Source organism: Oenanthe melanoleuca, chromosome 2 (genome assembly GCF_029582105.1).
Source record: "Oenanthe melanoleuca isolate GR-GAL-2019-014 chromosome 2, OMel1.0, whole genome shotgun sequence".
Taxonomy (NCBI): Eukaryota; Metazoa; Chordata; class Aves; order Passeriformes; family Muscicapidae; genus Oenanthe; species Oenanthe melanoleuca.
The window spans coordinates 95,036,707-95,058,566 of NC_079335.1; the positions used below are offsets into that span (position 1 = coordinate 95,036,707).

The following is a 21,860-nucleotide window of genomic DNA, read 5'->3' on the forward strand; positions in this document are numbered from 1 at the left end:
GCATGTGGTTTTTGTAACTTTGCATTTGTATTAAAAGGAAATGGTTTAGCAGCCTGCTGTGGTGAAAGGCTGTGGTCTAACTGTCCTCAGCTAATCGCCCGTTCTCATCACAGCCCACCCCCTCTGAACCAGCTGTGACTGGTTCAGTTCGTAGGGTTTTTCCACTCCATAACCAAACCTTCCAGTAAACAAGTGCCCCAGCACCCAGAAGCCTTAAAAATCCACTTTTCCTCTTAGTAGAGCTAAATAAATAAGAATTAAATCTTAGTAGGAGAGGTATATGTTTGTATAAACAAACTTCAGGGACATGTGAGCTATTGAAAGGTGTAAAACATGCAACCAAGATTTTGGAAAACCTCTGAAGCTGGGAGGTGATGGTTTAGGGCTGCATGTAGGGAAGGTGTTTGCTGTGTTTTCTCTCCATTCTTCTGAGCTGCTTGGGCAACATCTTTCAGTTTTGTGTGGGAGACACAAAGAGTGGATTTGGGGATCATAGAGTGAGAGATCTTGGTTCCTTAATCCAGTCAAGCATTTGTCTAGCAGAGATAGTGGAGTCCATTTAATACCCAAGTAAAATCCATGATGCTACTGAAATCTACAGTTACTGCATTCCAAAAAATGCCTTTGTAGCTGTTTTGTTTCACTTTGATTGGAACCAAACCTTAACAAACAATAGCATGGGATCCCAGGTATTTCTGAGTTTCACTGAAAACTGGAAATCACATCTTTCTTCAATTGAAGAATAACATGACATTGACACACTGAAAAGCAAGAAAGTGATATTTTAAGGACCTTTGGTTTCCTGAGAAGTTTATAAGAATAGAGAAATTAATCAGGTTTTCTAGACATCTTTGTACAGGCTGTGGAAATGCTGGAAAACAAGCACAGGCCTCATAAAGACAGCTGGAGGAAAGCTTTTATTGCCATCATCATTCCAGACACAGTGAGTGTAAATGCTGTAGGGACATATCTCCAAAACCTAGGGCAATGTTTTGCCCAAACCAGGCAAATTATTTATCCCAATATGTCTACTTCTCATTTTTCCAATACTTTCTCAATTTGAAGGGAATTAATTTGTGGAACCGGGAGGTTTAGAGTTCAAGTCTCTGAGAATTTTTCTTCCTTTGAGAAAATTCTTTATCAGAGCTTCACATTCATGGTTTTGCTCAATTTTAAAAGGTGTCTTTAAACAAGGTGGCGTTCGTGATCATTGTGATTGTTTTTTAAATCACAGTGTGCAGATTTTCAGACTCTGTCAGTGGGTTTCTTCAATTTCTGCACATGTGAACCTTAGAATTGCTTTTACTCTCATCTGACTTCTTCATTCAAAATTATTTTGCTCACTTTTAAAAGTTTTGTTTAATTGTATCTTACAGCACACCACTTCAGAATAATTAATTCCTGATTTTTTGGATACATGAGAGTTGCAACAAATCACTGAAAATAAAAATGAACCAAACCTGTGAATTAACTGCACAGGAATGCTCCTAATTAAGCCTTAAATTCAGTGACAAAACACATCTGTGCTTTATGTGTCAAAAGCCCTATTATACCCATAAGCTTCTGGATACATAGCTACTTTTGACATAATTTTGCAATACAGACTTGGATTAAAATGTATTATTCCTGTTGCTTATCTTTATTCAGGAAAAAATTAGGAAAACCAGGCTGATATAAAAACACTAGCATTAAAGCAAAATGAGCCTTTATGCACTAATACGAGTAAAATTATTTTGGAATATTTTTTTTTGCTGTTACATCTAACACCAAGAGCAGGGGGTTTATAAGGATAAGCATACAGCAAAGTAAATCAATTTGCAGCCCTTTCTTACAACAGCATTCATGCTTTCTTTCCTTGGTGCTTGGTTGAAGCCCACACTTTGTAGCTGAAGAAGAGTAGGATAAGATAGTACATGGAGCTCTTCAGAAGAAGGATGATGTATACTAAATATGCTGTCCTGTGCATTAACTGATCTGTAACAAACATAAGACAGAAAAGTCTTGTTTAATATCAACGTTGTATAGCATCCTAAAAAATGGATAGAAATAGAACACTGCAGTCAGTTCACTGCTGCAATCACATTGACACCAGTGCACAGCATAAACAGGTGCAAGACCTGTTGTGTTCTTTAAATGGGTTTGCACTGCTGATGAGTTCTAGACCTAGAGGGTTTCTTAGCACTAAACTGACACTCAGTGTCACTGGGTTGTTATTCCTTGGAAATGTTATTTCCCTGTTATTTCCTTGGAAAGACAGTAGCATAACTAACAGCACCTAGTACGATGTTCATTTAAATCCTTTTGTGTTCCATTTCTCAAAGATAACTGCTCATGATTTTTCCTAAATACCATTTAATAAAAAAAAAGCCTTCTTTGTCCAAAGTTCTGTGCAATTGCTAGGCTGGTGTAGCATCAGCTGAAGTGTTTAACTACTCCAAGTGTTTTAAAAAGTGGTGCTTAATGCAGGCTAACAATCCAGGAGCCCAAACAGCATCTGTAACATCTCAATAAAGCTACCTGATAAAGGTAGGAGAGCCCCTTATATGAAGTTAGTTCAGACTAGCTCTGAAAGGCTTTTGAGTTGCTGACCCCAGACTTGAAAGATTTCCTGTATACTACTAAGAAATATAATTTTTGGGATGTTCAGATCATATGTAGCAGTATTTAACTCATGCATGACATGCATCACTTTCCCACATTTTAACACATTAAATTACCTCTATTAAAAACTTTTCCACAGTCCTCTTCCTGAGAAGCAGTCTTCATAGAATCTACAGGAAAAGGAGTTTAAATGCCCCAGTTAGGCTTTTCTTTAACTTGCACAAACATGAATTGAGAAATAGGGGAAAAAAGAGGCTGTACAGGAAGAAGGTTGGGAAAATGGGTAGTTAGTATTAAATAAAAAAACAGAGACTTGGGATTAGTCTGCAAAGCAGACATTCACAAGTAGGATTCATTTGCAGAGAGAATTTGAAGAGGGGAAACGCTCAAAGAAGTGGCTGAGTATTTGTTGCCATAAGTGGGAGATGTGTATTTGCCCTTCCAGGAATGTGTCCTTTAGGCTGTTCCTTGGCAAAGTCTCTTTTATTTGGAACAGGAGTCAGTTTGACCTCCTGGCCTTGTCAGTGAAGAAGCTGAAGTCCATTTGCCTTCATAACCTACTGCTATCAGAAATGCAGAATAAATTACACTGGGAGAGACTTCAGTTTATATGTTAATATGTTAGTGGCTGTTCAAAAGCAAAGAATAATATTGAGGAGTGTATGATCTTAACTTCCCCTACTGGGAACCTTGGTGCTGTTTTTATTCCTAAAATTCATCCTTTTTGTTCTTGAAGTAGCAAATTTGAGTTTGTTCTTGTTTATGTTGTTTGCATCCTTTGATACAAACATTAAGATCTTTATATTGAACCTGTGAACACATCCTCCATCTAAAGAAGCTTAAAGTATATTTTTGTCAGAATATATTTTGAAGGTTGAAAGGTAATTGTTGTTTATGGCAATACTCTCACTCATTGGAATTAGGTTAATATATAGTAAGTTAAGCAGAAGTAGGTATGGAAAGAAGATTAATTTAAACCAATTTAGACCACTTTTCTTATAGATGATTTAAACAATTTGCATTAAGTATAATTTACTTTTTCTTTAAAGTTGCATTGTTTTTCAGATTTGGCTTTGCTTACTCAATCTTTCCACAACTAAAAACAAAATCTTATTTTTATACATGGCTATTAACTTCCTATTTCTGTATTGTGGGTAAGTAATATTTTAAATTTGTTCTGCATCCTCAGTAACCTCATTTTTAACTCCTTAGTTTTTTATAGCTGTGACTAATGTCAGGGGGTGTCAGAGGGACTTACACCCATAAGCTTTGAGAGGTAATATTGTTTCCAGAAACTTCTGTAAGATGGAAAGTCAAAGACATGTTTCAGTGCAGATCTGTCAGAGATGTAATAGTTTACACATGATGAGGTTCATTAATTTTAAATAACTATTATTTTTGCTTACTTGGGGACCATAACACAGGCTGAATTACTTTTCCTGGGAAAACTTTTGGTAGTTTCTCCAGTTATGTACTTTAGCTATTGTGCCTAGGAGCACAGATGTCTTCATCAGTAATAGAAAGCATTATTACTCTAATGTTAATGTAAAAAAAGATGATGTTTATAATAGGAGATTAAAATCCATTTTTAACAGGTGGAACATACCTTGTGTTGACAGTGAAGCCTGTTTCTCTTCATGCTCATATTTGCAGTAGTAGTTCTTGTCTTTATTCTCTGCTGGCACAGTTAACCAACTGGCAATGGAATATTCATCATCTTTTGGGGACTGCCAAGTGTCACCTTTCACTACATTGTCTGTTACCTCCTTTTCATCATCAGTCCATGTCACCCTAATAACTTCTGGGTAGAATTTCTCAATAAGGCAAACATATGTTGTCTGATTTTTGTGCTTTGTGTGCAGGATTTCAGAGTTTGCTGGCGGAGAACTTGCTTTTTCTGCATGGGTTATTGGAGGAAGAAAAATAATGAAACAGGGAGTTGGAAGATGAGTAGTGTACAGCAAGTAAATACATAGCCAAAAGTACAGATTTCAAAGATCAACAAAATAAATGTCTTATTAACAAATATTAATTTGCTCTTAACAGATGTAAATGCTATTTTGAGAAACATTAAGAAACCAAAATGCTGTTGAATATATCAATAGCTGTTAATCTCACTTGAAAGTGAGTTAGAAATCTTCAGGTGGATCACAAGTGCCTGTATGCCACAACCTTCCAAGCAGTACAGCTGGCAAAAAGTGTATTTGCCCATTCAAGTCTCTGACAATTATTAAATAATAGTAATATTTCCTGAAAAAGCTTCATTTATTCAATAAGAGGAATTTAATATTTCTTTACAGTATTTATGGAAAAACAAATACACTAAAGTTTTGTCCACAGAATATTAAACATAGGCCACCTAAATTTTAAGTTTTAGCAGTCTTATGTCCCCAGTCAAGTGCCCACATCTTCTATGTATATTAATTTTTTAAAATCCAATAGTAATTCTGTGATATTTTTTACGGGGCAAAGGAAGACAACAATTATTGCTGTTTTTAAGGCATTCCATGTATTTACTAGGTGAAGATTTTTATCAGGAATCACAAAATGCCCTAGACACCAAAGGTTGGCAATGCCATTCTGCCATAATAAATCTGTTTAAATGATTGAATTAATACATCTGAAAGTGAAAAACCAAAACTAAGCTGAAGCAGAAGAGCATGGTATAGCTGGATAACATTTTCACATCTAAACAGAACATCTAGCCAGAGTCATCTGCATAGGGGTGTTTTAGGAAACATGCTCAGTATGAATATACATGAATATATTTTAAATTTAAAGTGAGCTGTTTCCACAAGCTTATTTGACATAATCTCCATTTCATTTGACTCTCTGGACTTTCTTCAGAAATGTGTCAACCTTCTTTATATAAAGAATTTCCTCCATTTTAGAGATGTCATTAAAGTGTCAGTGTGGCCTGAGTTCTGTTGTACCAGAAATATACTTGCTGACAACTTTATAGTTCTCTAACATTAATTTAAGAGTTAATTTTATCTTCTTCATGCACCAGTCCTCCCAAGGATGGACGATTAAAGAAGTTTCTAAAGCTATCTCTCTGTTCCAGAATCGTATGTATTCACAAGACCATGAAGTAGCTCTTGTCCCAGTGACACTGCACTCTGCAAAGCTTCATGACTATTTTAGAGTTTTCTTTTAGATTTTCAGACTTTAGTAAGTTGTTCTAACTAATTTCAGTACATGTAATTGCTTAGTTTTACATTCTCTTAGGATATCAAGTCTAAATGGAGAGGCGAGAGAGATTCTTTAGAGACCCCTGTTATGGTGGGATAATTTCCACCTCTGGAATTGCCAATGTCATTCCACTTGCTGCAAAAACACCCTAGGCATGTAGCTTACATGAAACACCTAAATCACACCACAGTACTGAGGAAACACATTGCTTGAATAATTGCAGCTGTGTGCTTGCATTGAAGTGTCTCATGTACATACACGGGTAAATGGATGAGAGTGGGCAATTGAAAGAATTAAATTCTGCATCTATCTATCTATCTATCTATCTATCTATCTATCTATCTATCTATCTATCTATCTATCTCCTTTTATGTGAGAAAATATCTTTGTATGCATGTTCCTGAAAAAAAAGGTTGAAAACTCTACAATTGGCTGTAGGTTTTGATGTATTTTCAGGCTGATCTGCAAAGTCTTTGAAGTCAACAAGACAGTTTACCCTGGCTTTCTGGGCAAATTATCTGATTCTTTCTGAAGAATTTTAAAGTAATGAACTTGCACTCCTCTATCAGTTTTGATTCAGTTAAATATTGAAAAATGTTGTGGTTTACCTTGTTAAACAGTTTTCTAAGGCATGTTTTAAGAGGTATATAAGTCTAAGTTTTTCACATAAAATACAGGTATGAGCAGATATTTCTTAAGCTAACATTTGTCTTTTGTCTCATGTAATAACCAGTGAGGCTATAAAATTTTGCTCAAACGAAGTCCTGGAGTTAGGTTCATAACCAATGAGCTATTAAAAAATTAAATTCAAAATATATGTTTATATAGATTAGCTGTCAAAAGTTTTCTTGATGAAACTCCTCTACAATTTCTTTGTAAGTATCTATAAAAAAGATATTTATAAATAAGGTCACTTACACACTTAAGGTGTTCTTAAACTGAAATTTTAATTCTCACCACTTGGGTGACCCCACAAAACGGAGTAATTTTGTAGTGGCACTCAAAGCTCCTCTGTTACACTTCAAACCAGTGGGACCTGAGGGAGCTCAGCACACTCAGCTCATAAACAGCATTCTTGTCTTGCTTGACAGCAACTTCAGGGATTATCACTGGTAACAATACAGCATAGTCCTGAGCTATGGTGAGCCTTTCCAGGTACCTTAAAGAGCTGACAGCCTTCTTTCCCATCACAAAACTCTTAAAAACATAAGACTGTGAAAAAACTTACCTGAGACAACGAGTTTTGCACCAGAACCAAATACCAAATACCCTCCCACTCTGGTCCATTCCTTTACAGAAACTGCCATCTGAAGGATGGGATGAGACACAAAGGGACCTGGACAAGCTCAGGAAGTGGGCCATGGGAGTTTCATGGGCTTCAACAAGACCAAGTGCCAGGTGCTGCACCTGGGCTGGGGCCACCCCCAGTACCAACCCAGGCTGGGGATGAACAGATGGAGAGCAGCCTTGGGAGAAGGACCTGGGGGTGCAGGTGGATGAGAGGCTGGACATGACCCAGCCATGGGCACTCACAGCCAGAGAGACAAACATGTCCTGGGCTGCCTCCAAGGCAGGGTGAGGGAGGGGATTCTGTCCCTCTGAACCCCACCCAGAGCACTGGGTCCAGCTTTGGAGACCCCAGCACAGAAAGGACATGGAGCTGTTGGAGCAAGTCCAGAGGAGACCAATGCATTGACCAGACCTCTCCCATGAGGAAAGGCTGAGAGAACTGGTATTGCCCAGCCTGGAGAAGAGAAGGCTTTGGAGACACCTAATTGCTCCCTTCCAGTACCTGGAAGGAGCCTACAAGAAAGATGGATAGGGACTTTGTTTAAGAGCATGTAGTGACAGGACAAGGGGGAATGGCTTCAAACTGAGAGAGTAGGGTTAGATTAGGTCTTTGTAAGAAGTTCTGTACTGTGACAGTGATGAGGCACTGCAGCAGAGAGCCCAGAAAAGTCATGGATGCTCCATCCCTGGAAGTGTTTAATGCCAGGTCGGATGGAGCTCCGAGCAACCTCATTTCCTCGTGTGGAAAGTGTTCCTGGCCACAACACTGGGGTTTAAACTAGATGGTCCTTAAGGTCTCTTTCAACCCAGTCCATTCTATGATTCTACTATTTTATTCAGAAAAGTACCAGATTTAACAACTATAATATGAAACAATAAGATTCTCATGATTAGGCTTGATGAAAGTAGAATATCTGGATTCAATCTCAGTTAATGCTGCTATTTACAAAGACTTTTATCCTAAGTCCTGGCTTTCTCCATTTCTTAATTATTTTAAGTTCTTCAATGCAAAGTAACTACAACCCTTCTACTCTAATAATGAGTCAAAAGCCTGGGCCTCATAAGCACAAAATCCTAGAGAATTAGAGTGATGCTTGAAAATAATTTATTTTAATCTGTATATAGGACAAGTGTGGTAGCATTACCTACCTGATTAGGTAAGGGTTTTCACTAATAACAACACTCTTGTCACACCACAGATATTTCCATTGAATTAAAGGTATGATTTACTTAGTCCTTCTGACATAAATCATTAAACTAATCTTCTCTTGATATGTTAGTACAGGTTTATGTATTAACTTAAAACACTTGGTAGCAGTACTTCCTCTGCCATGTATTTGTATAGTTGCTCACTTCAGGATTATGGCATTTAAAGCACATGTGGGGAGTGGGAAAAAATAGTCTGACACTTTCTATTAAAATAAATGTCTCTGCAAGAAAGGCAAAAAAAGGATCACTGCTTCATTAAGCAATTATTAAGCAGTAATTCACTACAATTAATACTGAATAATTAATTTGTTAAGCAGTTACTAAGTAATGAAAAGAACATTTGGAGGTACTAATTTATTTTTAGTGCCAAAGTGTTGTGTATGTGGCAAAATAATTATGAACAAGTTATTTCACTTTTTCTAGTCTAATTCAAAAAGATTTTTTGCAATGTCTGTTGCATTCTGCTCTTTGTGTTTTTATTAGAAAGAGATTTCCTTTTTATCATGCTTAATTCTCAGCTGTTTGATTCCCTGTTGATTTCTTCAGTACAGCTGGAGAAAGGAATGAGGTCTCTGACAACTAATACAGAGCATTTTCCACCAGATTTCTGGGAGAACTATGATCAAAAGTGGCTTGAAACACCTTCTTTTTAGGCATGTCTGTGATCCTAAACTACTGTATTACAAACACAATGAGGATGAATGCAGGAATGGCGAGCTGGGGAGGAAAATCCCGCACAAGGAATGGTGCAGACAGGCTCCAAGTGGGCTGAGTGACCTCTGAGATAGTATAATACTCATCTGTATGACCCCTGCAAGCTCCTATAGCTTATTGCATGAAAAATATACATAAAACACACACTTACCTGAGACAACGAGCTTTGTACCTGAGCCAAAGACCTTGTTGTAATAACCACTCACAGTGAATAAAGCCTTTACAATATCACTGAGGCTCAGTTGTGTTTGCATGGGTAAATTGTACTCTTTTTAAAAAAATCGAATTTACTGTGTAATCAATTTTTAGACACTAGGAAATTAAAAAAGGAGTGGTCACCTAAAATAAACTAAAGGTAAAAAAAAAAAGTGAAAAAATGTGGAATTTTTGGAGGATGTATTAGTTGTTAAATGAACAGGATTAAGTTCAACTAATCTGAGTTTTCTGAGAGTTTAGGTGGACAGTGCAGATGGAGCACTTCGGCTCCATCTCTGATTTCTGGAAACAGGGAGCATCACCAAAAGATTTGTTTGATGTTGGCAAAGTAATTTTCTCCTTATACACCCCCACAAGATCAGACCTAGAACTGGTGAACATTATGCAGAGATCTGAGGAGCATGAGACTATTGACCAGTATTTTTGTTACCAGTCACATGAAGCAAAACTGCATCAAGTGGAATAAAAATTACCACTAACAAGATGCACCATTTTCAGCTGGTCAAAATTAGGCAAACTATTTTCATGCCAGATGCTCAGCTGAGCCAAATTACAAGCAAACATCACATCACCTAGGGTTTACTTGAAGCAAAATATTTTGAACAGTAGTAATAACTGCTAATGAGCATTTTCTGCAAAAGCTAGGAAGAGAGAGCAGCCTTCAACTCTGCCTGTGTTAAAAGATGCAACTGACTCTTCTGGGCATATCTCTGTCATTTTCATTCATAGTCAGATAAAGCTTAAAAGAGAAATGTTTTGCTTTTCAAAGGATGTGTGTAACAGAGAGATTGGACATATTATTTTCAGAATGAATTAGGAATATCACAAAGGTCAAATGTGTATACTTAGAGATAAAAAACATTTTTCTGTTCTCCAAATGTTGTCTTTGCCATGTTTAAATTCATTTTTACATAGAAAATCATAATAGGATAAGTTATAGGTCTCTGCTGCAATAGCTATTGGGTTTCCCCCAATTCATGTATAAATACAAAACAACTACATTATGTAAATGGAAATGCTGTTTAAGGGGAAAATCTTGAAAAAATATTCAGAACAGTTAGAATTAGAGAAAATTAAAACAGCAAAGAACGTCATGTCAGCCAATATCTAGCTGTACTGAAAAGCATTTCAGAAGTAGTCAGGTTTTACATTTTGTACTTACTTGAAACTATAAGTTCAGTTCCACTTCCAAATATTTTGACGTCAGGATCCCACAGTCTTACAATGCTTATCAATATCTCCTGCACTGCACTTTCCTTGCATGAGCCACACAAAAATCTCTCTGATTTAGAGGCTGGTGATAAATCTGACTGAGTGCTGTAGCTGAATTTTCAACATTGACTAGAATGTCATTTCTAGAAATGCTTGCATTTTTGTAGTGAGTAAAAAGTTCTGAAAATTTTTGGTCAGATACATGAATAGAAAATATTTTAAATTTCTCTGTAACTCTCCTCAGCAGTTTGCAATTTAACTTAATTATAGCCACCTTGATAATGTCATGTAGTTTCTGAGTAACATATTGTAGGCATTGCTATCTGCTTATACTGAAAACAGCATTAATCCCTTTGATTGTATAGCTTCACCACAATTAAAAATAATACAAATGCAAAAGTAAACCAGTTGCTTTCAGTAGAGGCAGATACTAGAAATTTATTACACTTAGGGAATTTTTCTTCCCAATCAATTTAGACCAGACCATTTCTGCTAATAAGAAACTTAATTTGTTGCATGCAGTTCTGGGAATTAACTTTCAAACAGTTTACTTCTGTTTCCTAGAACAGGATGAAACCACCTCTATATTTAAATCTACCCAGCAAATTGGGGAACCATGCACAGTTCACAAACAAAATATGATTTATCAGGGAGAAATTAATTTTTCTCACAGTCTTTCATTCTTGATTATCTGAGAACCTGAATGATTGTGAAAATGAATGACTGTGAAAAACAGTTCAGTGATAAAGGTACTTACCAGAGATAATCAGCTTTGTTCCTGTGCCAAAGTATTTGATCCAGGTGCTCCACACTATGTTTTGACTTTGCAATAAGTTAGCGTGCTCTCTTGATATACCATTGATGAAGAAAATCCAAATTTTTCCCAATCATCCGTGGAAGTCTGCATGAGGACCTGGTCCTTGAGTGCTGGGAGGTCATTGGGAATTTCAGATGTGGGTCTGGATGTCCAGCCAATAGCTAATGTCCTTCAGAGAAAACCTCTTTCCTGAAGTGTTATAAACTTGTTAGATAATGCCTCCACTTAATGTCTTAGAATTAGATGATGATTTTTCTTCAATTTTGGATAGCAAATAAGAACACAGAGCTCTGAATATAAAAAACCCACGTACCTTCAGGTGAAAATCCTGCTCTTTACCAGAGGTGTACACCTGCAATTACATGAAGTATTATTAGCATGGAGTTCATTTTTCATCTTCTGAACACAGAAGAGGGATGGGAGGGAGAGCCAGCACCAAAAGCTTTGTGAAGGTGTCTGTGTGCTGCACGTTGCATTTTCCTGCCCCAAGTAGGTTGCTGTCTGCCCATCTCTTGGAATCACTCCAGGTTTTGCTACAGGAGCTCACTGGCAGCTTTTTGTATGCTAGCAGGTGGGAGAAGGAGGCTTTTCCTTGTGGAGGCTTTTTATAGAACTGCCCAAGATAACATCAGAGGAGTCACTAGTACTGTCAATCAAACAGCCTGCATGCTTAGTTTGGCATTTAAAATAAACTGAGTTAGGGTACTTCTGGGATCTCTTGCACCATACTGACTGCAAAGTTATGTTGAGAAATTACTATTTGTGGTGAGAGGGTGAAGATCTTTCAGCTGAAGTAGGTGCAAAAAACCCCAGTGGTCTATTCTGAAGTCTCCTGGACAGAAGCATCCTAATCACAACCACAAATCAAGGGCAGGAGTGATGTAGACAGAATGATGTTGTCTGGTGTTTCTCCTGCCATGCCCATAGACCCACAGTGAAGGAAACCACTTATCCTGGTTCTGGCCAGACAGGGTCAGTTTTGTAGTAGACCAGAGAGTGAATGGCTAGGACACACAGGTTACTCTGCATCACCTCACCTTGCTGCTGGATGTGGGGGAAGGGAGTCTCTTCTGCAGGAGAAGAAGTTCCTCCTGGTCAGGTACCTGTGCAGAGTGAGCAGCTGGCAATGCTGTTTCTGGGCTGGAGGGAGCAGGCAGCTAATGCCAGTTTCAAGCAATCACCTGGGAATTGTATTGTGTATTTCACACTTCGTTATTAACATCGTTGCTATTATTGTTTGGTTTTTATCTCATTGCTGTTTCCAGTAAGTTGTTCTTATCTCAACTCATGATTTTTACCTTCTGTATCTTCAGTTCTCCTCTCCAGCCCTCCACAAGGGAGTAGGGGGAGCAAGCAAGCATGACATAGTTTGAAGAGTTTCAGTGGGAGCACTACACTGGGGAGCACATTCCTAAACCATGGCAGCCTCACTTGGTGTCCAAATGGAGCACGAAATGTTGAGACAACAACATGTCTGTCCAGAGTCAGTTGAGAACAAATTTGATCCAGGCATTTATTATATTAAGCATGGATCCACTTGATCTGTTCACATGGTTGTGGTACCTAACACTGTGCATATTCCTGTATGTGCCCCTTGCAGTGCTCTCTTTCAGAGCAGGGAGAAGGATCAGGGCTGTTTTGTGGATGTATTGGGGGATGTTTCCTAATGACATGAAAACATCAAAAGCAATGAGGAACATTTGAGATGCTCTCTTACTTTTACCTTGGGCACCACCTTTGGGGTGTCTCTTAATAATCACAGGCAGTTTGTGGGAGGAACAGGATTTTCACCCCCTTTTCCTGCTTCAGGCCTATTACACCATCTTGTGAGAATTCTGAATTTCCTTTGGGTGTTAAGGAAAGCATGTTCTTGTTGCAAAGCCTGCCAAGTCCCCTCAGTGTGGCTCACACCATGTTTAGAGTCAGGACAGAGATTTACAGGAGGTTATTTAGAGATCTAACTTGAGGGTGGATAGTCAGAGTGACATGGAAGGTGGGAGAAAATGGGCCAGCTTTTGAAGGATTATTCTGCTCCAATGTTTTGGAAGATCACCCCTGAACATCTACAGGACCCTGGCAGAGGTGTAACTTACTGCAGTGTACCCTGCCTACCCTTTATTGGACACAGTTCCATTCCAGACAGCACCCTTAGGGGGAAGAGGAGGAAAACAGACCAACAGTAGCCACTCAAAGTGCAGCTGAATGAGAGGAACAACCTGTGCTAGTAGAGAAGAAGAAATCCAAGACAAAGTCAATTTGTTTAGTGAGGGATGAAGGACAGGGCACTCACAACAGGAGGAAGAGGCAAGGTGTTGGAGAAGATGAAACTGAGGAATCTTGCAAATATGAATGCTCAGATTCTGGGAATTGTTGGGGAAGGTAGAACAGGAAAGCCCTAGTTACTGAATTACCATAAACACAATAGGATGGCTCACCAAAGCTAATCCACTCTTAACTAAACAATGCTTTTGGCCAGAGGGCAAGGCCAAAAGACACAAAAGACTGACCCGAACCCAAAAATTAGATCTTAGAGTTTAGAATGTCACTTGCTATGCTAATGTAAGATTTCCTATAGGCTGTATGTAAATGATATAGAATTAGTATTTTGTATTAGATTGGTTCTTAGGAATTAGAATATTCATGATGGAAGTGGATTTATTGTGTTACAAACAGGAAGTCTCTCCTCTTCTCTGCTCCTCTTCTCTCCTCTCCTCTTCTCTTCTCTCTTTCTCTTCCTATCTTTACTCCTTGCTCTTCTCCCTCTCCCTTTACCCCAATACCCTTTTATCCCATTACTCTTCTCCTCTTCTTCCTCTCTTTTCTCTTTTCTTTTCCTCTTCTCTTCCTCTCTTTACCCTCCTTCTTCTCTCTTTCTCTCCCCCTTTTTATCTCTTTAATCTGCACGTGGCTGTGCCGGGCAGCTCCTTGCAGACTCCCTTATAATAAACTGCAACTGTAGCTTTTAGCATTTACAGAGCGTCTGAGTCGTGTCCCTGGCGTCCACCCTGATACAAAGAATCCAGGAGTATCCCGCAGCAAGGCCAGAGATAAACACCTAATCCCAGGTGAGATATGTGGAAAGATTTCAGCTGCCAGTCAGGAGAGCCCCTGGTGACCTGCCTGCTCTGATGCTGGGAAATTGTGGCCCACAACATGAAAGTAGGTGGTAGTGAAGCCAAGCAGCTGAGATCCTTGTTCTGGGATCTGGGCATTGGCAAGGGGATTGGGAAGAGAACAAAAACTTTCAGCCTTGAGAGACGCCTCCTGTCAAGCAGAAGGGAAAGGATTCTTTCGTGCTCTCAAAGGTGATCCAATAGGGTACCCAAGTAGGTGGAATTCCATGGAAAAAGGCATCCAGTACATGAGTGACTTAGTTGTGCTCAAGGTAATCTGTGGGGATTCAAATAACAAGCAGTCCCTTGTCCAGTGTACACAGTGTATGCGTAGAATTTTTTATGGAACTTGCCATCATTGTACACCAACCCTTTGGCATCTTTCTCATTGATGCCAGTGAAAGAAGAAGAAACACTGCTGCAGGTGATTACCTGACTCCAACAATATCTTTTTTCCTCCTTGCCCATATGTGCCTAGCCTGTGGAAACACTGCCCGAGAGTGTGTCCTTGGCATAGATTAACTCAGGAGAGGGTATTTCAAGGACTCAAAATGGCATTGTTGGGCTTTTGGGATAGCTGCTGTGGTGACAGAGGAAATTAGACAGCTGAACACCTTGCCTGGTGTCTCAAGGGACCCTTCTGCTGTGGGACTGGTGAAGGTCAGAGAACAACAGGTACCAGTCACCACCACAACAGTGCATCATCAACAACACTGCACCAGCAGGGGCTCTGTGACCCTCATCCATGAGATGATTCCTGAACTGGACAGCCAGGGAGTGGTCAGTAAGGCTCACTCACCCTTTACTAGCCCCATGTGGCCAGTGTGTACATCCAGTGGAGAGGGGAGACTGACAGTGGGCTATCATGGCCTGGACAATGTCACACCATCACTGAGTGCTGCTGTGAAGGACATGCTGGAACTTCAGCATGAACTGGAGCCCAAGGCAGCAAAGTGCTGACACCATGGACATTGCTAATGTGTTTTTCTCCATTCCTTTAGCAGCAGAGTGAAGGCCACTGCTTGCTTTCACCTGGAGGGGTGTTGAGTACACCTGGCATGGACTGCCCCAGGGGTGGAAACAGCCCCACTGTTTGCCATGGACTGATCCAGACTGTACTGGAAAGGCTGCAGAATACTTGCAACACATTAGTGACATTATTGTGTGGGGCAACACAGCTAAGGAAGTTTAAACAGAGGAGGAGGAAGAGGCCCCACTATATAATTAACTACCAGAAAATGAAAAGTGACAGCTTCTCTTTATTGATGGCTCCTGCTGTATTGTAGGGATACACTGAAAATTGAAAGCTGCAGTATGGAATCATAAAGGATGAGCTGCAGAAGCTATTGAGGGAAAAAGTGGATCAAGTCTGTTTGCAGAACTGAATGCTGTCTAGCTGGGTTTAGATATCACTGAATGAGAGAAATGGCCAGTGCTCTACCTCTACACTGACTCAGTGATGGTAGCAAGTGCTCTGTGGGGTGGATGGAGAGATACAAAAAGTCAGTGCAGAGATGAGTGCATCTGGGCTGCTGAATTGTGGCTGGGTAGAGAAGCTGGTTGGAGAAGTACATCATGTAGATGCACAAGTGCCCAAGAGTTGGCCACAACAACAGGCAAGAGGAAAGGCCAAAATTAAAGTGTCTGAAATGGATCTTGACTGGCAAGGATGAATTATTTCTGGCTCACTGGCCCATGACACCTCAGGTCATCAGGGAGGGAAGAGATGGAACATACAGATGTGTTCTTGATCAAGGGATGTACCTAATCATGGACATCATCTTCCAGATCATCCACAACTGGGAAACATGTGCTGCAATCAAGCAGGCCAAGTGGGTAAAGCCTCTGGAGTATGGGGGACAGTGGTTGAAATATAAATATGGAGAGGTCTGGCAAATTGATTGCATCACACTCCTGCAAAGTCACCAAGGCAAGTGCTGAGTTCTTACAACGGTGGAAACAACCACTGGATGGCTGGAGATTACCCTGTGCCTCACACCACTGCCCAGGATCACCATCTTGGGCTTTGAAAAGAAAATTCTGTGGCAACATGGCATCCCAGAAAGAAATGAGCCAGACAATAGGCTCATTCTAAAAATGGCCTCATAGACAGCTAGGCCAGAGAACACATGGTAAGGAGTGGGTGTATTAACTAGTCTCTCATGCACCAGCCTCTGGGAATACTGAATAGTACAATGGACTATCAAAAACCACAATCAAAGCAATTGGGGCCTTCAAACTTTGGGATCTATGTCTAGCAGAGGCCACCTAGTTAGTTAATACTAGAGATTCTACTAATTGAGTTGGCCCTGCTACATCAAAGCCTCCAGAGAAGGCTTTAAAAACATATCAGAGAAGGGTGTAAAGTCCCCATGGTGTATATGTTCGAGTAGACAGTTTGGGTTATTCCTGACTCTAAGGCAAAGGCAAAGCTGTCTGTGGGATTGTTTTTGGTCAAGAACCTGGGTGCACATGGTTGGTAATGCAGAGGGACAAGGAAATGCAATTTGTTCCTCAAGGGAATTTGATATTTGGGTAAGAACAATCTGTAATGTTGAACTGTATAATATTGGCTGTTGAATGACACTGCCACTGTGTGCCATAACTACCCCAGACAAAAAGTATGGACTGCTCCAGATGCATAAGCTGTGAGCTCCGGATGCAGCTTGAACCACCCCACAGCACACCAGCCTCCTGCCCTGGAAGACACCTAGGATGGACAGAATCCAGTCATGGACTAAATGAACCCAACAGGCACTTGGAGGTCTGGTGGAGTGGCACAGTTGCAACCTTGTGGTTCAGAGGTTGCAGATAGTTTTTTTTGCCTTGATGATCTTTGGGCTTCTATCACAGTGAGGGTCCCAGTAGGCACAGTAGTAAGTAGCAGCGTCATCTGGAATTACATCTTTTATTGTAAGAACACACCTCTTCTGGACAGAATTTCCTTCAACTATGTATCTGTCTGCTTGAAAGCCTCTTTCAATAGTAACTTTGTTTCCTGAAAAAAACAGAAGCCTCTCCGGAGCTTCACCCTCCTTCTGCTTATACCAGTGTATGATGGTGCCATCAAAATTTCCCTCTAACATTTGAATTTCACACATCATCCGTGCACTTTTTTGGAACTTGGTGATGGATATAGGACTCTGCATGGGAATTTCCTGTGCAAATCCATCTAGGAAAGAGAAAAGGAGAAATTATGTCAATAGCCGGAATTCAGAGATTTGGAAAGATGCCTGCTAGCAATGCCATGAGGAAATGTAGGAAAATAAGGAAGTACTTACAAGACCAAGAGGCTGTGGCCACCAGCACTACCAGCAGCAGCATGTTTGCTTGTCACACTTGGCTTTCAATGAGATTCAGAGGAGGATGAAAGGGACTCCAAATGGGAGCTGTGCTGTATTGAAGGAGGAGGTGTCTCTCTTGAATGGCCTTCAGTGATGACACGTCTGTGTGCAAGCAGATGGGCTGTCTTTGCAGAAAACCCTCTCCAGTCTGCCAAATATTAAAATTGGTAAAAAGGCTGTAGTCCTGTCTGCTTTTCAAGTAAATATGGGAAATATTGATAAAATCCAAGGACTGTGGCCCGATACAACTCTAGTCAAAGCTCCTGAGAAAAGGTTGCAAGCACGAGCACGTCCAGACACGTATGGTGGAGCGAAGGTTTCAGGCTGGAGGTCACCCTGGTGGGCAGTGAGTGTGTGAGTGCCTCACCTGGGTTGTGCAGACAGGTGCCAGTGTCAGAGCAGGTGAGGACTGCCCTTTGCTGCTTCAGCTCACTCACCTAGATGCAAGGGGCAGCACTGGGTGCCCCTGGGCTGATACTGCCCTCCACCAAATCTGAACACCATCAAGCTGCAGAGACTGCAGAAGCTCATCTGCAGGACTTGCCTTTGCTTTGGTTTTGGGTGCGGGAGGAAATGCACAGCCACAGGATTTCAGTTTCACAGCTTAGCTGAGATGCAAACACTTCTTGGAAAAAAGGATGGGAAATAGAAGAGAGCAGCTGCTGCCAACAGCCACTGCAGAGAGGCATCTTGGTGAGCGAGTATGATGCTGCTGGCAGATGGGAGAGAAGATGAGCTGCTTCGTGCTCCCTCCTGCTGGCAGCTGACCACACCACGCTGGTGGTAACCACGTTTGGAAAGCTGCATGTGAATGCAGAGCTCTGAGGAGGGTCAGGCAAGGAGAGACAGCTGCCTCTGTGTGGTGGCAACGGAAAAATCCTCCTCTTCCCGATAAATAAATGTGGGAAGGCCTGCTTAATTTCCTGTCAGGCCACCCTTGACAGAGTCAAAAGAGAGATCACTTATCCCAGCGGTTTCCTGCATGGGCAGCTACCTAATCAGAGTGAAAACTGCATTGGCTATTGTGTGTTGAGGACCTGAAATCAAGCTGCACTTGCCAAAAACTGCTGCTGTTGCCATGTATGAAACAGTAGCAGAGCATTGCTATTTTTCTGGTCACAAAGCAGAAATCTGTCAGGCACCTGATTCCCGATAAAAGTAAAGGAATATATCGGTGACTGGATCACATGTGATTAAATGTGTAATCTACAGACACTGTCTAGGTTTTGTATTTCAAGCTTTCTAACATAGTAAGTCTCCAAACTACTGGCCAAACATGATAATGTCTATGCCAAGAAGACACATGCAGTGGCTGGAATATCGTTTTACAAAATACCTTTACAGGTTCAAATTGTCACTAAACTTTTACTTGTCACCAATGAAGTGGCCAAAATCTATTTTGAAAAGAGCTTTATTATCTGAAGTTATCGAAATAACTTCTTCCTCGTACATCAATGCTGACTAATCCTGATTACCTTCTTCACCTTCCTGTTTGCAAATGGTTTCCAGGATTAGTGGCTCCATCACCTTCCCTGACTGTAGCTCTCTAGGTCTTCCTTTTTCTCTTCAAAATAAGAGTGACATCTGATTTCTTCTATGCTTCAGGAACCTGTGCAGATTGCTGTGACCTCCCAAAGGTAAGTAAGAGCATCTTTGCAAAGATGTTGGCCAGCTGCCTCAGCACTTGAGGACACATTCCCTCAAACACCATGGACTTAGATGTGTGCAGTTTAAGACTGCTTACCACTAGGCTGATCCTCCTCCACCAAAAGCTGTGTCTTTCTTACTCCATACTTTCCATCTGGTCTTTTCCATCTGGAATACCTGAAGGCCATTCATATGGGTAAATGCTGGGGCAAAGGGAATGCTGAATACCTCAGGTTTTTCCATGTTGTACACCATCAATTTCTCTGCCCCATCCAGCAGCTTCTCTGAAAAACTACTCTTAGAAAATAGAATTTTAGTTACCTTGCTGAAAATAATTGAAAGTTAAAAGTTAGAATGGAGTAGTTATCTGAAACTCAAATAATTGATTGTCTGTCATTTTACATTTGCTCAGCTGTGCTTACAATGGGAAAAGACAAAACTAGTGAGCAGATCCAAAGGAACATAGACAATGCAACCAGAAACCCATTCTTTGGAAAACTGGACTATGCCCAAAAATCATTTGTATTGTCATTGACAGAAAATGTTAAGAGTTTAGGGTGAGGAAGACTCACCTTACTTCCTCTTTTTAAGACCCCTCCCCATGAAAACGACCCCAGACTTAATTTAAGAAGTCAATCACACATGCATAATAGATATTCAAGCTAATTACCATAGGAAGCAGGGGATGGGAGAGGCTGTTATTATGAATATGTATTTGTTTGAATCCTTTGCTAATAAATAGACTTTGTGATCACCTGTGATTTTGCAGTGCGTATTAGAGGATTACCTCACGCTGCTGCCCAGCGCTGAATAAACATACACTTTGTAACTTTAAATTGTTAGAGAGTCTTTTATCTGTCACAGTTGAGTATCAGTATTAGACCAATACTCATATTTTGGTAAATCATTCTCCTAGTGTTTCATTTGCTGCTGCAGGATTTGGAGAATCCGTTCTTGTTCCCCTTCACCTCATTTACCAAATTCAATTCTAGCTGGTTTGTTGCTTTCCTAAACCCATTCCTGCATGTTTGAACAGCAGATCCATACTCCTCCTGGATCACCTGCCCCTGATTCTACCTCCTTTATACTACATTTTTATGCCTGATTAAAGTCAGAAGCTTTTTGGCCTCCCTTGAGGTACTCCTGTTGCCTCTACTTGGCATTCCAGGTGTCAGACGGGTCCTTTCTTGAACCTGGAGAAGATTCTTGGATATCAGCCAACATTCTGCTGCTGATCATCATCTTGGCTATCATCTTGGATATCAGCCAGCATACACTGCTCTCTAGGGCTGTATCCAATGTGATGCTTCCAAGCAGATCTCTGAAGAACTTTAAAGTCTGCTCTCCTGAAGTCCTGGGCTGAGGTCCTGCCTCTTGCCCTGCTGCCTTCTCTCAGCAGTCTGAATGCCACTGGCTCATAGTCAAGGCTGCCCTGACCTTTCCATCCACAAAGGGGTCCTTGTTGTCTGCCCAATCACCCATGTCAGGAGGGTGCTGCCAACTCACTCCTGAAACCTCCTAGGCTGGTTGTGAGAAATTCTCAGATCCCACAATACAATGAGAAAAGGCAGGCTGACTGAAGTTAACATCTGAGGTCACATATGCTACAGCCTATTTTTCAAATAGTTGAGGAGGACAGAAACATCCATTGCATGATGTTCTATGCTCAGATGACATAGAAACTTTAGCAAAAAAACCTGAAAACATTCAGAGCCTGTGTAAGAGTTGGTCCGAAGTTTTCTCTGATCTGCCTCACGACCATCATCAGAGACTGGGACCTGGGATTGCACCACTTGCCTTGAACTGGAGCTCTGGCCTGGCCGAGGTGGATGCTTGCGGGCCAAGGACTGTTTGTATCTGTGCCTGGGGCGTGTCATGGTACACTGCAGGGTACTGGTTATCACACCCTATCCCCACACCTGCTATGATCTCCACATGCAATAGTCCATAAATCTCCCCACCTTTTGTCCAGAGGACACTCACTTCGGAAAAGGACTATAAAAAGTGACTTTCCTAAAATGACTGCGAGATCTCTCTCTCCCCAATGGATTGAAGACGCGTCTCGTCGGACAGCCACGAGGATGTGCCCCGTCTGTTGGTAGCTATATCCCATCCCTCTCTCTCTCCCCTTTTTACTTCATCGCTCTCTCTTTGGGACTCAATAAACTGCATTATTGCTTTCTGCTAAACAAACCTGAGTCTCTTGCCTTTCGTCTTTTCCACCCTGGGGTTGAACGAAACATCACGATTCCCGCTTGGGTTGAGCGGATCGTGACAGCCTGTAGATCAATAAAGCCATCACTGTGGAGGCATTGGTGCTCACTTTTTAAAGGATACGGAACATTCACACTCCAATTCAGATAATGTGAGACATAAAAGTATCTCAATATTTTGACCTAGATTTCAGAGAAATGCCAGCTTTCCTGGAACTTGTCTTTGATTGCAGAATCTGATTTCTCTACTGTACTCAGTAGACAGAACCCAAAGGCTCTAAGAGTTTCTGCT

General features: G+C 40.8%; 1 protein-coding gene across 4 annotated transcripts in view; it reads right to left on the reverse strand.

The window, feature by feature from the left end:
* Positions 1 to 898: 898 nt before the first annotated feature.
* Positions 899 to 21,860, reverse strand: part of LOC130249861 (immunoglobulin kappa light chain-like) — a 41,965-nt gene continuing 21,003 nt past the window's right edge. For 3 of the 4 annotated variants that reach the window (XM_056484998.1, XM_056484999.1, XM_056484997.1), the window contains exons 3-6: positions 9,158 to 9,207; positions 4,208 to 4,498; positions 2,718 to 2,771; positions 899 to 1,974 (exon numbers count right to left, since the gene is read on the reverse strand). In XM_056484998.1, the coding sequence (XP_056340973.1) occupies positions 1,841 to 1,974; positions 2,718 to 2,771; positions 4,208 to 4,498; positions 9,158 to 9,207 (529 nt within the window). In that variant the 3' untranslated portion in view covers positions 899 to 1,840. Of the gene's footprint in view, positions 1,975 to 2,717; positions 2,772 to 4,207; positions 4,499 to 9,157; positions 9,215 to 21,860 lie in introns of all 4 variants that reach the window. The other variant, XM_056485000.1, reaches the window with a different exon arrangement.